This window comes from Podarcis raffonei, chromosome 4, assembly GCF_027172205.1.
Source record: "Podarcis raffonei isolate rPodRaf1 chromosome 4, rPodRaf1.pri, whole genome shotgun sequence".
Taxonomy (NCBI): domain Eukaryota; kingdom Metazoa; phylum Chordata; class Lepidosauria; order Squamata; family Lacertidae; genus Podarcis; species Podarcis raffonei.
Window position 1 is genome coordinate 35,597,975 of NC_070605.1, and position 14,687 is coordinate 35,612,661.

General features: G+C 37.3%; 1 protein-coding gene across 4 annotated transcripts in view; it reads right to left on the minus strand.

Moving 5' to 3' along the window:
* Positions 1–14,687, minus strand: part of TOMM70 (translocase of outer mitochondrial membrane 70) — a 38,994-nt gene that overhangs the window by 1,981 nt on the left and 22,326 nt on the right. For 3 of the 4 annotated variants that reach the window (XM_053386188.1, XM_053386187.1, XM_053386190.1), the window contains 10 exons: positions 13,890–14,016; positions 13,567–13,676; positions 12,520–12,668; positions 9,519–9,726; positions 8,148–8,282; positions 7,495–7,602; positions 7,183–7,299; positions 6,890–6,987; positions 5,021–5,143; positions 844–2,905 (listed from right to left, as the gene is read on the minus strand). In XM_053386188.1, the coding sequence (XP_053242163.1) occupies positions 2,752–2,905; positions 5,021–5,143; positions 6,890–6,987; positions 7,183–7,299; positions 7,495–7,602; positions 8,148–8,282; positions 9,519–9,726; positions 12,520–12,668; positions 13,567–13,676; positions 13,890–14,016 (1,329 nt within the window). In that variant the 3' untranslated portion in view covers positions 844–2,751. Of the gene's footprint in view, positions 1–843; positions 2,906–5,020; positions 5,144–6,889; positions 6,988–7,182; positions 7,300–7,494; positions 7,603–8,147; positions 8,283–9,518; positions 9,727–12,519; positions 12,669–13,566; positions 13,677–13,889; positions 14,017–14,687 lie in introns of those variants that run through there. The other variant, XM_053386189.1, reaches the window with a different exon arrangement.

Here is a 14,687-nt window from a genome sequence, read left to right on the forward strand (position 1 = left end):
TTTTCTTTTTGATTCTTTTTTATTGTATTAAATTGGAAATTTTTAATAAATATCCTTTCATAAAAAAAAGTACATTTGTTTATACAGACTGATTGATCAACCTTCAGTACGGGTATGGTTTCCTGCCATAAATAGTAAAAACATCAGCTGATGTGTATTGGTCGTATTTGTTTTGTTTATCATGGTGGAATCAGAGCCCTACTTGTCCAGGTCCTCTGTGACTTTTGATGGAGTCTAATTTTCAACCACTTTTCTAAGCTACTCTTGCAACCTAACAGCACAATCCTAACCAAATCTACTTAGAAGTAAGTCCTACTGAATTCAGGTTAGCAGGGTTAGGATTGCAGCCCACATCCTTTAAACAGCCTATTGTCAGATCTTCAGAAGCCCCTTTCAAAGCACTATTTTGCACAGCCCTGCAGCTTTGCAGGTACTACTGGTCAGCTGATCAGCAGTGCCTACAAGCACTTTTTCAGTCCAGCCCCACACCTGACTTCACGTAGAGCAGGGGTGTGTGGCTGGGCCGAATGGTGAGCTCTGGTAGACAGGCCCATTTAAAAAGCTATGCTGATTCCATGCCCCTTAGGATAAATTGTCTTGTTAGGTAAGTTACCCATTTTTAAAAGGGAAATTCTATAGCAATAAGGTTCCTTTTTCAAAAAGTCACACCCCATTGCACCAGCAAAAAAATTGGGGAAATAAAACATGGTTATTTGAAGTTTCACTATTCCGTGCAGAGAAGTTAGCAGCACATTCACATAACATGATTGTCTTTTTTTGTATGCTGATTTTCTAAGGAAGCAATTTTAAAACCAATACCCTAAATCTTACATGTATAAGAGATATTTGAATGTAATATTTATTTGGTGACTTTACAAGTGTAAGTCATTTACAAAAAAATAACAAACAAATGTAATTCTCAGTGCAGTTTCAAATATCTGAAAACAGGAAACAATCTGTGATGATTTGGAATGCTAGTATCAGACAGCACATGCTTAATTCTTAATTGTTTTCCAGAGACAGAAGTGTCAGTGTACATAGAGCCACGCAAATAAAAACCCTTTTGAAATACATGATACAATTTACAGATGAGAGGGATACTTCAATAGAAAACTCAAGAACTAAAAAAAAATTTTTTGGGAAGCAGCTGACTTTCCAAACTGAACATAATGGAAAGATTAAAATTATCACTGAATCTTGTCAATTTTCTTCTTGATTTATTACATTAACAGAATGAACTCTTTTCAGCAAAATGTAGTGTAACTAGTTTTCACAATGTGTGGTTTAGGAAGCAGTCTAAAATTAACTGACCTCAGAATACAATCTTAACACATATGTGCTATACAATAAATTTTGTAATTCTGAAATAGTACTATTACAGTTACTGGTTCGCTTCAGTAGCTCCTAGGAACAGTAGGGCAACTGAGAACAGTGGATTGAATCCAGACTTCCCAGGAGGTTTTCAATCCAATAGAGATCTCACTTGTGCGGGGAGGCAACTTTTGCAGATTGCCTCATCTCCCTGCAGCCTCTAGCATCATCTCCCACTCTTCTAAAGGGTCTCATAATTCTCTGGAACAGTGTGGAATGTGGTACCAGAGGAGAAGGAAATTCACCAACAGTAGCATCCTCTGGGCAAAACCCCATTCAGGAGATGTTTCTACTGATGGGAGCAAAGTGTGGATCCAACCCAGTATGTGCAATTTGCTAAGTACTCAAATAGAAACAGCTCTTAAAATAGAGCTGAAAAAGTAACTAAACTGCAGATGGATGCTTTGTGCCGCAGCATAAGCCCAAAAGCATCTTTTGAAGCCTAAGTTACTGTTTCCAATTCAGTTGGACCCTTTCAACTAAACTTCACCCCAACAAGGTCTGATACTTATTTCTACAACAATTCTAGCACACATACTAACCTGACGAGTCCAAGTGTTGGCAGTGTCCTTAACAGAGACAATTTTGCTCTCCTGAAAAACGTTTTAACAAATAGGCTTTTTCTAGTGACTTTCAAATTAAGACAAGGGAAAGGAAAAGTTGCTTTTGGGGACAAAGGGCTACTGATAAATGGTAGTTAGTAAATTGCAAAAGATCTTTGAAGTAGTTCTCTAAACCATGCACTAGAACAGCAGATTGAGAACTTCGGTTTCTGTATAGCTGCCACTGTCCTATTAAATGAAGCAGAAACTGTAAACGGGAAGAAAGAAAACTGCACATGATAACTATGTTGAAATGATTTAGCTTCACCCACAATTGCCTTAAAAATCCCTACTATTCAACAACTTTGCAAATAATGTGTTCTTTGCAAAAATAAAATCAAGCCAGAGGGATTCATTGCATATAAAAAATTACACAGCACTATTAATTTTTAAAATCAACATAATAAGCAGTAGTAAAACATCCTGTAGATAGAGCCAGTCATTCACAACATCCACCCTCAAAACATGAGTCAAAACGGTTTTTATTTGCATGGCCAAAATAATATTTGATCCCCTTGCAACTCTTTTAACCTCCCTCTAACAATTATTTGCTGCAGGGGGAACAAACTGCTTACTCTGATGGACAGCCACTCCAGCAACACCTAAACATTTAACAGATAATTACAACACCATGGACCAAAAAAAACAAAAAACCCAACCCCCCAAAAACCACCCCAGATTAACTTCCACCATTCAACACACTGCAACAGTGTCTTTAGGACTAGGTCGAAGGGGGCAGCTTTACTTTTAAAAAGGTCATTTCCCTCCAATTCTTTCTTTACAATGTTGGTGGTTTCAATCCATATTTCTTTGCAACTTCTGTCTGGGCATAGGCAGCATCACAGAGTGAGTAGAGGTGAGCCATTTCCATCTCAGATTTGGCTAGGTTAATAGCTTTATTGAACATTTCAATGGCTTTATCCAGATTGCCTCTGAAATAAAGGGGAAAGGTTGCATTAATATAAAGGAAATAAAACTTGATATGACAAGAGAAAAGCCCATTCTAAAACCAGAGACTAAAAATAATCCAAAGAAAATGCCTGGGTTAGAGCTGCATTCTGAAAGCTGAACTTTCCTCCTTAGCAATCACCAGTATTGTTATGGATATACAAGTCCTTTATCAAATACTGTAAGTTAAAGCTTAGCAGTTACATGTGGATGTTAAAAGAATGTGTGTTTTTTTCCAATTGAAGAAAAATTTGTAGCTTTGTTGGTGTCCTTTAACTACCATATGCCATTTTTCTCTCAACTTCCTAATAGGCATTATTCAGAAATCTGTGTCCCTGTTTATCTGGTCTTAGAAATTCATTATGATGAAAGTATTTCTGAGATGCTGGATGCACAAAGATCTCCGAATGTCCATGTTTCAAACAACAGCTTCATTCTTTAATGTGCTAATTAATGTGATTGTTCTGGCCAGCTTTCACAACTTTCTCTAAAATACTAGATACCCTATGGAAAATGTAAAGGTATACAGAAGTATGGCCCCCAAAAAGGTGCAACTTATATGATAAACAATTTGAGCAGGTTGTTTGTTTATTGCTGTTGTGTGGCCAAAACTCGTAGCTGGAAGACCTGCAGACCTTTCCCCACCAGGCCTGGGAGGGCAGGGCCCTGACTGACTCCAGCTACAAAAGCTTGGGCTGCTGAACAGAATCTTGGGCTGGGGTATAGTTTTGGGGGGGTTGTTTGCAGGAGGGTTGTTGCTGTTATCAATTTTTGTATCTATATTTTGGATCTTGTGATTTATGTGGAAATAGTTCAATTTGGTTGTGTGCTCTTTGATGTTTTATTTACTGTTTATGACTACTTTTGTTAGGCTTGTAATTATGTAATGTTGTTTATGCTGTAAGCCACCTTGAGCATGGTTTATACTATGGAAAGGCAGCATACAAATAAAATGGTGTATATACGTATGTATGTATGTATGTATGTATGTATGTATGTAACGTAACTATGACTCTGCTTCCGTAATTCCTGCATTGCTTACAACACTTTTTGCAGTTTAGGCAACATCTGCTGGGACCCACATCCAGACCTAGATGCTATGAGCAATCTTAACTCTAGGGCTGCAATCCTAGGCCTACTTCCCTAGCGTAAGTTCCATCAAATTCAGTGGGACTTAAAGTAGCTTACATATGACTACCCTATAATTAGGTGTGGGTGGAAGTACACATATCTCTCTGTGTGTATAGACACACACAGACACAGACACAGACTGCACTATTATATACTGCATCATGGTGCTTCAATGTCAGTGAGACCACATTGTTCTCTGCTACAGAACTGGCCCAGGGTTATAGTGCTTTTGTCTGAGGTTGGTTTCCAGCCAGGAAGCTTTTCAAAGTTTAGTAGCATGGAATGCATAATAGCTGCTTGTCTGTTGACAAGCTGGAATTGTAATCGCACCAATATGATAGTAGAGAACTGATACTGGTTTAGTAACAGCTGATGCCAAAATGCACTTCAGCTGAAGAAAAATCAACATCAGTTCTGCAAAGGAAGTTGCTAATGACGTAACGCACTTGTTTTCAACTAGTACATCAGTACCTAACTAGAGAAGCATTTCTCAACCTTGGGTCCCATATGCTGTTAGACTACCACTCCCATCATCCATAGCCAGCAGGGGCAGCATCATGGATAATGGGAGTGGTAGTCCAACATCATCTGGGGTCCCAAGGTTGTGAAAGACTGTACTAGAGGATCGGAGCCTGATCCAAGGGATATTCACTTGGCACCTAGAGTACAGAAGAGGGAGACAGGCAATGAAGCTTATCTCTTTCCTATACCAGCAGGGTTGGAGTACTGGATCAAGCTGGTGTCTGGATCCTTACTTCCCAAACCCCACAGGGTCACTTTGACAAGCGTGTCATTTCCTTTGCAGACTGGCTTGACAGTGTCAAGGGACAGATTATCAGCCTCGTGTGCCAGAAGTTCCCCACTGCTGTGCTATAGGGCCATCTGCTTTCAACAGTCTTGAAGGAAGAAGTCTGATGACAGTAATGTAGCATTCTAGACTCCCAAACTGGAAAAAATATGGTACTTACCTTTGCACTTCAATTGTCCCCATAGTTTCATATGCAAAGTCACATTTGTTATCAATTTCAATGGCTTTGCTTATAAGTTCCAAACCTTTATCTAAATCCTGCTTCCACTGAAGTTGAAGTAAACTGCAATAAAAACAATTGCAGGCCTAAGTGAATTCTATGAAAACAACAGACCTAACATAGTAGCATTCTAAGAAAGAAAACACATTCTGAAGAAGTAAAGAGCCCTGCAGTCAAGTTAGCTCTGGATCCAAGTCAGATGTAGTCATTTACATATACAGTGGTACCTTGGTTTGCAAACGTTTTGGATTACAAACACGTCAAACCCAGAAGTGTGTGTCCCAGTTTGCAAACTTTTTTTGGATTACAGCCCCTTTTTTGGATTACGAACAAATTATTTTTGGAAGCCCCATTGGCGAAAGCACACCTTGGGTTGCAACTTGTTTTGGTTTACAAACGGACCTCTGGAACGGATTATGGTTGTAAACCAAGGTACTACTGTATACCTTTTGTGACTATATGATTGACAAAATAGAGGCTGGATTCTATTTAAACATGCCAACTTTTGTCTTTGTCAACAGCACAGCTGGATTCAAATCAGGTGAGAATTCTGGGACAGAAATCCAACTGTTACTGTTGAAGGCAGTAGGTGAAACATTAAGCCTCTCTATCAGTTCAATCACACCTTTCAATCCAGCACATACCAAGCAGATACCTATTTATAAATTAACAATTATAGCTTGAATCCAGTGTGTCCCTACCACAAGGCTCCCATTAGAATGAATCGGTTTTCCACCCTTCAGCCCTCTCTGCAATCCCGCACACGTTTCAAGAAGAGAGGGAAAGATAAAACTATCAACAACAATTATTTCACTTCTTCTACTGGGAGCATCCCATAAGCAGAGCTCCGTTCATAGGAACTCTGGATCCAACCCAATAATATCACTATACCTTTAAAACATTTTAATGTTACATTATTACCACCAATAAAGTAAGTTTCAAAAAAATTATGGATTGGAATTTTTTCCAAAATATTTACAGCTGCCCTTAAATGCTGGAGATCTGATTTAGCATGTTTGACTTTCATTTAGTAAAACAAAATGAAAAGAAGCATGTCTTACTAATTTAATATGTTGCATAAATATATGAGTAGATTTTCCAGTAGCAATGAACTGAAATATGTGATTAGGGAAAAATGGAAGTCCAAGTAGTGTGATTTTAATTCAGTATTCAAACAAACTCAAAGCTTCACTTGGAAATTTTTATTGAAATGAGTATGTGTATCAATACTTTTAAAATACACTTAACTACTCAATAGCATATTTGATTTCAGTGGAAGGGTTCAATGTGAAGGCACTGTTAACATATTTATTTTAGTATGCCTGAAAAGTTGCACATACACATACTTAGGATTATTCATTCTGTCACTAGTACTGCATAAAACTAAGTGGAACATTTTAACTGAAAGGTAACATAGTGGAAATTTTTCCATGCCACATCCATTTACTAGGGAAGGATTTTATTCCTCTGTGTCACCCACCTGATGGAACGGCTTCCATCAGTGTAATGGAGAGCAAAGAAGTTTTCAGTGATTCTCCTCCCTCCAAAATAACCTGTTTAAGAGTCCCTTAACCTTCTGGACCACCGGCTGGAGGACAAGAGGAACAGGTCATCCAAAACTGCTTCAATCCCCATTTTGTTAACAGAAGCTTTACCATCAGTTGAGTGACAGAACTGGATACAACCCATTATCTTTTTAGACAGATTATTTCAGATCTAAAATTTAGGAGACATGTTCACACATACAATAAACCACAAAAGCGGACCTGCAGATAAGTCATAAATGTAGCAAGCAAGTATAGTACTTACCCTTTATGAACATAAGTAGTAGCATTATCTGGCTCAAGATCAATACATTTATCGTACATTTCATCAGCTTTGCCAAATTGCTGCTGATCTGTTAATGCCTGTATGAATAAACATAATTGAATAATGAAAGAAGATGTAGCTTAAAGACTAAGTTCCCATTCTTGTATACCTCTCCAAAAATAAGTGGCATATACTAGCCCAATCTGTTAGCACATGAAGTATTAAGAAGTATTATTTATTGAGTTGGTTCATGATAATACAGAATTTTTTCACAACTGAAGAGAAACATATACCTGGGCATATAGTGCATAGCCTTCAGCACACCTCGGGAATTTTTTAATAACATCTTCGAAGCCTTTCATTGCCGACTGTACTTGTAAAGCATTATTTCCAGTATAGGCTTGACGATACTGTTAAAAAAACACACAAGTGACTATGTAAAAAATAAAAACATGGCAGAAAACTAATTTATTGTCATCTAACCTCCAAGCAATAACTAATACATTCTGAAATGTAAACCATCAACTTCCTGAAAGCGAAACAGTATTTTGACAAAATATTTGACTGCTTGACAGTAAAATCCTAATAAAACCCCATATACTTACCAATGCAAAGCATTTCTGTGCTTGTGCCAAGGCAGAATCTGGCCGCAAACGGATACATTCATCAAAATCTTCTACAGCGTCTTCAACTTGGTCAAGCAGAATTTTTAGCTAACACAAAGAAAGAAGTATGAGCAAAGCTCTGCATGCTGTACAAGGAAAAGTCAATGCCACCGATAGAAATACCAGGAAAAAACCATTCCACACTCTAATTACCAGGGAAGATAGGCCTACTCCAATTAGAAAATATATTTTGCATGGGTAATTTCTAACCAGCTGCCTAGTACTTGTCTGTTGTTTATAGAAGTTTAGCATCCATCCCCATTTAACACTAATCTTGCACTTCTCTCCAGTTGCTTACTTTTTAGCAGTTAAGAGATATTTAAGAACTACTCAAATATCAAAGCACAGTCTCTCTCTCTCTCTAATATTCTGTAACAATATATTCTATAACTATCTATCTTTATGTTACAGAGTATCTGATTTTGAAGGGGAAATAATCAAAATAACTCCTACCTACTACAAACTATCCCTGGATTATCACTTTACATTCTACTATTTTAATATTATATAGATATTTGCATTGGTATGGATGCCACTCTGGAATCCCTTTGTGGATGAAGGTATGGGTGGGAAATAATAAGTAAAATAAATACCTGCCCTCTGTGATGGTAAACATCTGCATTCTGAGGATCAATATCGGCAGCCATATTAAAATCTTGAGTAGAGAGCAGAGGTTGTTGTTGTTGCATATACATACTGCCTCGCTTGATGAGGGCATTAGCACGAAGCTGTTAAAAGGAATAATGGAAATTATAGCTGCCAGCTAAAAAGCCTTTTCAGAGTTTTAGGCTGCGTTAGTCATCCCACTTACCTGGGAGTAAGCCCCAAGGAATTAAATGGTACTTACTTCTGAGTAGACATAATTAAGACTGCAGCCCAAGTTCTGATAGCATAGTTTTGATCAATCAGATCAATCAGTCATGGAGTCCTATACTTAGGTAGTATTTGCAATCTGAACATGATACTGAACAAAATTACTACCATTTAAACTGTTAAGAACCCCCAAACAAGGCTTAAAGTAGGCCATGACACAGTTACAGGAAGACAAATATCCTAGATCCAGAGAACTGAATTGGATTCTTTGTTCTTCATTCCTCCCATAACACAGGGCTAGTCATATTATATTGAAGACCCAGGCACCCTTGTTATGATCTGGTATTTCTCTTACTCCTTCTGCAATTTAAGTTTCATATAGCCCTGGCATGGGGAACCTTTGGGCCTCCAGATGTTGCTCAACTAAAACTCTCATAAGCTCCAGCAAGCAAAGCCAATAACCAGCAATGATGGGAGTTGTAATTCAGAAACATCAGGAGGGCCAAAGGTTCCACATGTCTGATATACCCTAAGGCAGAAATACATATGGTGGCTCATGGCCAATCAGTGGTTAACAGAAACTTTGTGAGCAGTTTGTCAGGAAATGGTTATGCAGGGTTTCACTTCCTGGTTAGGTTTCACTTCCTGGTTAGGAGTCAGAAGTTCTTTAGAAGTCTGAAGCAAAGATGCAATTTATGGCCAGGTCTCCTTGGCCAAAAATTTGAAATTTGCCCATTTCTAGGATAATTTTGTTTAATGTCTGTTACACAATGGGCGAAAGTAAATATTGGGCAATGTATAATGCCAATCCTGTGCTTGCAAGGAACTGAAGGGGAGAAAAGGCCGGAAATATGCTTAATTCTTAGTCCACCACTTTTCCTCTGTATATGCCCTCCACCCCCACCCCCAGGGTAGTGGAAATTATTTTCAACATTCACTTATTGAATTGATTGAAAAAACACTTAAGCCATCACACTTGAATTCTCAAAAGGCATAGTAATGACAAAATGTACTGGCTGAGGTCAGGTAAGAGGCAACATAGTTACTTATATATTCTACTCAACAGCAAAATCACAGAAATAAATGAACAGAATATCACTGCTTCATCAACTGCAAAACATTTCAGGAAAATAAACACATTCATCACTCACCTTTACATTGGCATCTTCCATGCCAATAACCTGATTCAGATCAGGTTTGGCAGCGTTTGCATTACCAATAAGCAGGTAGAACGTAGCTCTTAATAGTAAAGCTTCTGCCATATATTTTCCTTTAGCCTCAATTTCTTTAGTACACTCACTAATTATTTTGTCATAGTTTTCTTCTTCCATATATTTCTTTGCCTTTAAATAGCCAGAGCTGAAAATAACATGCATAGTGGTCATTAATGGACAGTGAGGAATTCTCCCTAGTTTTAATAAAAAATTATGGAGAAGGCATTTTGGGTGGTTTCACTGGCCTATACATTAACTCACAAACCTATTGGTCCAAAATATCCTATTCCTCATCAATCCAGCTTTTAAATTTTCAAATATGCAAATTAATAATTTACTTGGGTGTTATCAGAACTATTTCAACAGACAGCACATATTAAAGCACACAATCAAATAGCAGATAAATGTTCAAAAATGTTTCAAGAATTTATCTTAAAAAAAGGTTTAAGTATCCCAAGTACTCTGACTTTGTAAGGTGGCGATGGCCTTGAAACTAATGGTTTGAGTAACCTCCAGTTCAGAATGTTCATGTGTCCCGATTGACTGGTTGAATCAAATGCACTGTGTGTACACACACACACACGCACACACACACACCACTCTTCAATGTGTAGCTTATGGTGCCATTCCTTTGCTATCTATGACCCATCTTCAGCAAAACTGAATACTCGAATTAACAGCATGTGCATTTGACATTCTCTTGAAACCGAACAATTGTCACTTCTCTTTTTGTATGCTCTCATACTCAAGTATCAAAAGAATAATTTCTGCTGCTCAGAAAATAAAATGTTGGTTTTATTTATTTAAAAGAATTTAATACTACACTTTATTTAATACTAGCTTTCAACAACAAAATTCCCAGGTAGCTATCAGAAATAAAGCTAAACACAAACCTTTGTTCTAGTAATACCTGAGATTTAACTTCTAATCCTACTATTTGCACATTTATAAACCAAAGTGGCAGTGCTTTGGGTATTCCTTCCATAATAAAGAAGCATTTGTTTTTAAAAAGCAATAAATGTTTTTGCTTATTGTTTAAATTTATACATTTTCTTTTTGCACATATGCCCAACACTATGAAAATGATTCTCCTCCTGCACTACAAACATATTCTACAGTATCAGGCAAGTTGGTAGTGTACAGCTAGGGCAAACAAAAGCCATGTTCTAAGCAATTATTTTCCTTACAGATTTTCAAAGCTGAAAATATACAGCATCATGCATTTTACCTTTCTTATAAAGCATGCTTTAGAAACGTAACAGTTTGTTCTAATAAATATAATAAATTTTTATTTATATCCCGCCCCCCTCAGCCGAAGCCAGGCTCTACTTAATTCACTTAATGTCACTTTCTGTGTACTTCTTGGATCGATACCTATCTTTCCACAGAGGGAGGTGTATACCTAATATTCCTGATGACTTAAGCCAAGGAAAGAATCATGAAAGGGATGCAAAATGTCATGCTCCCTCACCCCAGCCTTCTTTCTTTCACTCTTTCCTCCTGCTAGCTCTAACCATGGTAAAGTGTTGTGATGGTACCAACTATAACCAGGCTTCAATTAATGCCTAACTAGAATTTGAAGATAGTAAAAAACAAATCCTGGTTAATATTAACCATGTCTGACCCACAGAAGTAGGGAAGCAAATACGCATTTGTCACAATGCTAATATTTTAAGCACGGTTAAAGCAACATCAGGATAATTATGTCCAGACAAGTCCACAGATCAGTCTCCATACCCGAGCACTGGAAAATGCACAACCTAACATCAATTTTTTAAAAAAGATATAGGGGTAGGGGGGAGATCCTGGAAATTACAGGCTGGTTACTGGTGGAATGTATTGTTAGAGATTAAATAACCAAGCATATAGAAAAACAAGGCCTGCTGAAGTAGAACCAGGATGCCTTCTGCTAGGATAAGACCTGTTTCACTAACCTATTAGGAGTTCTTTCAGAGTGTAAGGAATTATATAGGTCCTCTTATGGATCAGGAATTGGTTAAGTAAAAGGAAGCAGAGAGTTGGAATAAATGGGCTGTTCTCCCAATAGAGGGATGTAGGAAGCAGAGTCCTACAAGGGACTTGTGCTTTTTAACTTGTTCATAAACAGCCTAGAGTTATTGAACTGGTCTTTGACCGTAATAAGAAATTACTTACTTACTTACTAACTAGCCTAGAGTTAAGGGTGACTAGTGAGGTGGCCAAGTTTGCTTTTGATATTAAGTTGTTGTGGGTCATAACAATAACAAAAATGTGAAAAGAGGATTAGACAAATTAATGAAGGATGAGTCTCTCCTGCTATTGTGCTCAGGGCCTGCTTCTGGCCTTCCAATATGCATCTGGGTGGCCCTTCTATAAATGTCTGTCCAGTATAAGTTAACAAAAAACTAACAACAAAACCAAATACCAGCTTCCAAGTTGAGGATAGAGACATTTAATTACACTCTTATCCAATGACAGAAATGAAAACTATTATCATTAAAAACAAGCAGCAGCAAACATTAATTGGGGGTGACCCCATTTCCATAAAAAGTTGAAAATGTTTTGCGAGTCTTAAGGTCTCACACCCTCTTTTTAAGAAAGGAAATCATGTTACACGCCTTCCTACAACATTGCTACAGATCACTTCTTGCCCACTGTCACAACATCTACCCATCAACCATACCTTATTACAAAATCACACACCCTTACACACAAATACATTAGCTAGTAACCTGTTACTCCGTGTAGGTGCCACAAGCAAAAGGTGAGCTGGTCCTCACACTGGATGCCGACTCCTACTACTTGAAGGAATGTAAGCACTAGCTTTATTTAAATTTTCCTGTTTAATTAATTATATATGATACCACAGCAGAAGTCCATAGTTATAAAGATGCAGAACAGACAATGATGCATACTAGAAAACCGAAAATTTACTCACTTAAGTTTATCATTTACTTACTTTTCTTTTATGACAGAGGCTTCTCCTTCTTTATCTTTATCTTCATCAGATTTCTCTCCCCTAAGAAGTGGTTGGGATATAATGTCATCCGTGAAAGAGCTGAAGTATGATTTGATAAATTGTGGTGAAGGCATCAGAGGTTCTCTGTTCTGAAATAAGATGGACAGTGTTGGCTCAAATGCCATTTCTAATTTTTTTATCAGTCAATGGCAAGTAACTAATCCAACTGAAATTAGCACACAATTTAATTACACTTTTTAAAAAACTGATTTCTGGTTCAATTTCTAAGTGCAGTTTAAGTGCTGGTGGCAGCCTATGAAGTACTAAACAGTCCGGCCAGGGTTTTTGAAGCACTATTCCTTCCTTATCAGCCTGCTAATTCTTTTCCATCTTCATGAAGACCCTTCTTCTATTTCCACACCTAAATTAAGGGGGTGTTAATGAGGGTGCTAATTTTCACTCAAGAATACTCTTTCATGGAAAATCTGGATGAACGCCATGCTGTTATTGATATTCCGGGTTAGGAGGACTCTTTTCCTGTAATATTGATACAACTGCTGATGTCTTGCTGGTTTATCATGATCTCTGGTATTGTAGTTGATTCCTTGCTACTGAAACTGATAATTAAACTATTTACAACACATTATCCTACTGGAACCAAAGTATGTCTAACATAAATAAGACATACCTCCATTTCCCTTCCCTTCCTGTTTTTCTTATGTTTACTTTTAAATAATAAGCTGTTTAGGGTAGGAACCTGGTTTTTGTTCTTTGTGGAGAGCCATGTATATACCGGAACATGCTTGTTTTTTGGCATGTTATGCAGAAAAAGAAGGATAAATATCGTAAAGTATCTGACTTGTGACTTGCTGCTTCTATTGCCTGTATCGGCTACTCCCACTGTGGTTATCAGCAATCCTTACTTTCACTAGGACCAGTTTTCAAATCACTTCACACTTTCTGTAAAAACCATTAGCACAGCTTTATTCTTGTAACCAGCATCAAATGGCAGGTGTGTTACTATCACAACCAATATTAAAAACATACCTTATATTTTTCTTTGGCCTTTTCTTTCCCAAGAAGTTTAAGAACTTTATCAGCTAGCAACATACTTTGCTGATTTTGAAAGCCTTCTAAAATGCACACTGCAGTGACATCTGGGGATTATAAACAGAAAACTATATCAATTATGAGTTCTTTAATCCTTGAAAAACTTTATAGCCAGTTGCCACAATGTACATTTTATCGCTATGAACACATGGCTTATACATAACCCTCTTTGCAGCCAAGGATTTTGAAAATAAACTTATATTCTTTTGTTGAATTCAAACAACTTCTGAATCTTTAACTTTAAAGTACAACATACTCACCTTCTAAACATTCTTTCTTATTGTCTAGCTTCTCATGAGCCTTTGCACGCCTGAAGAGGGCTTTTATGTATCTGGGATTTAGCTCAACTGCCTTTGTACAGTCTTGTGCTACCTCTTTCCATTTTTGCTGCAGATATAAGAATAACCAGTTACAAATAAGTTATTTTCTCAAAGGAGAAAAATTACAGGAGATTTCTACCACTTTTAACACTGCAACCTGGTATGCTTTAATAGTTTTTAGTCCGAAATGATCTTATCTTCAGATGCTGCTCTAGATTTAAGTTACAAATCCATCAATGCAAGCCTATGCTTGTTTACTCAAGAGTGCTCTATGCAACTTACTCCCAGGCTGATGTGTTTAGGATTACAGAAAATGGTTAAAACTACAGAGTAGTCTTACTAAAGTATTAGTAAACAGTTTGACCATAAAGCATATGAATTTTTCGCTCTCAAAGTAGCATCTTGGAGACAGATGTCCGGGAAAGCAAAGAGCAGAAGCAGCCAGTCAAAAAGGAAACCGGGAAACTCTGCAACCCAATAAGAAAATGAGTGTGTGCATGCTAAAACAAGATTTTCTAAAAAGAGATACAGCTGGTAGGAAGAAGTATTCAAAGCCTAGTGAAATCAAGACCTGGTACTGTACTATTCAAGCCCGAATAATGCAAATAAAGAAGAAATACTTCTAATAAGCATATTTCTAAGTATCTTATTAAAGGTAAGTTTGCTACTGCAACTAAATTTAATGCAATCCTCCCACTGTGATTCTTATACTCAGAACTAAGACCACTGTGTTCCATG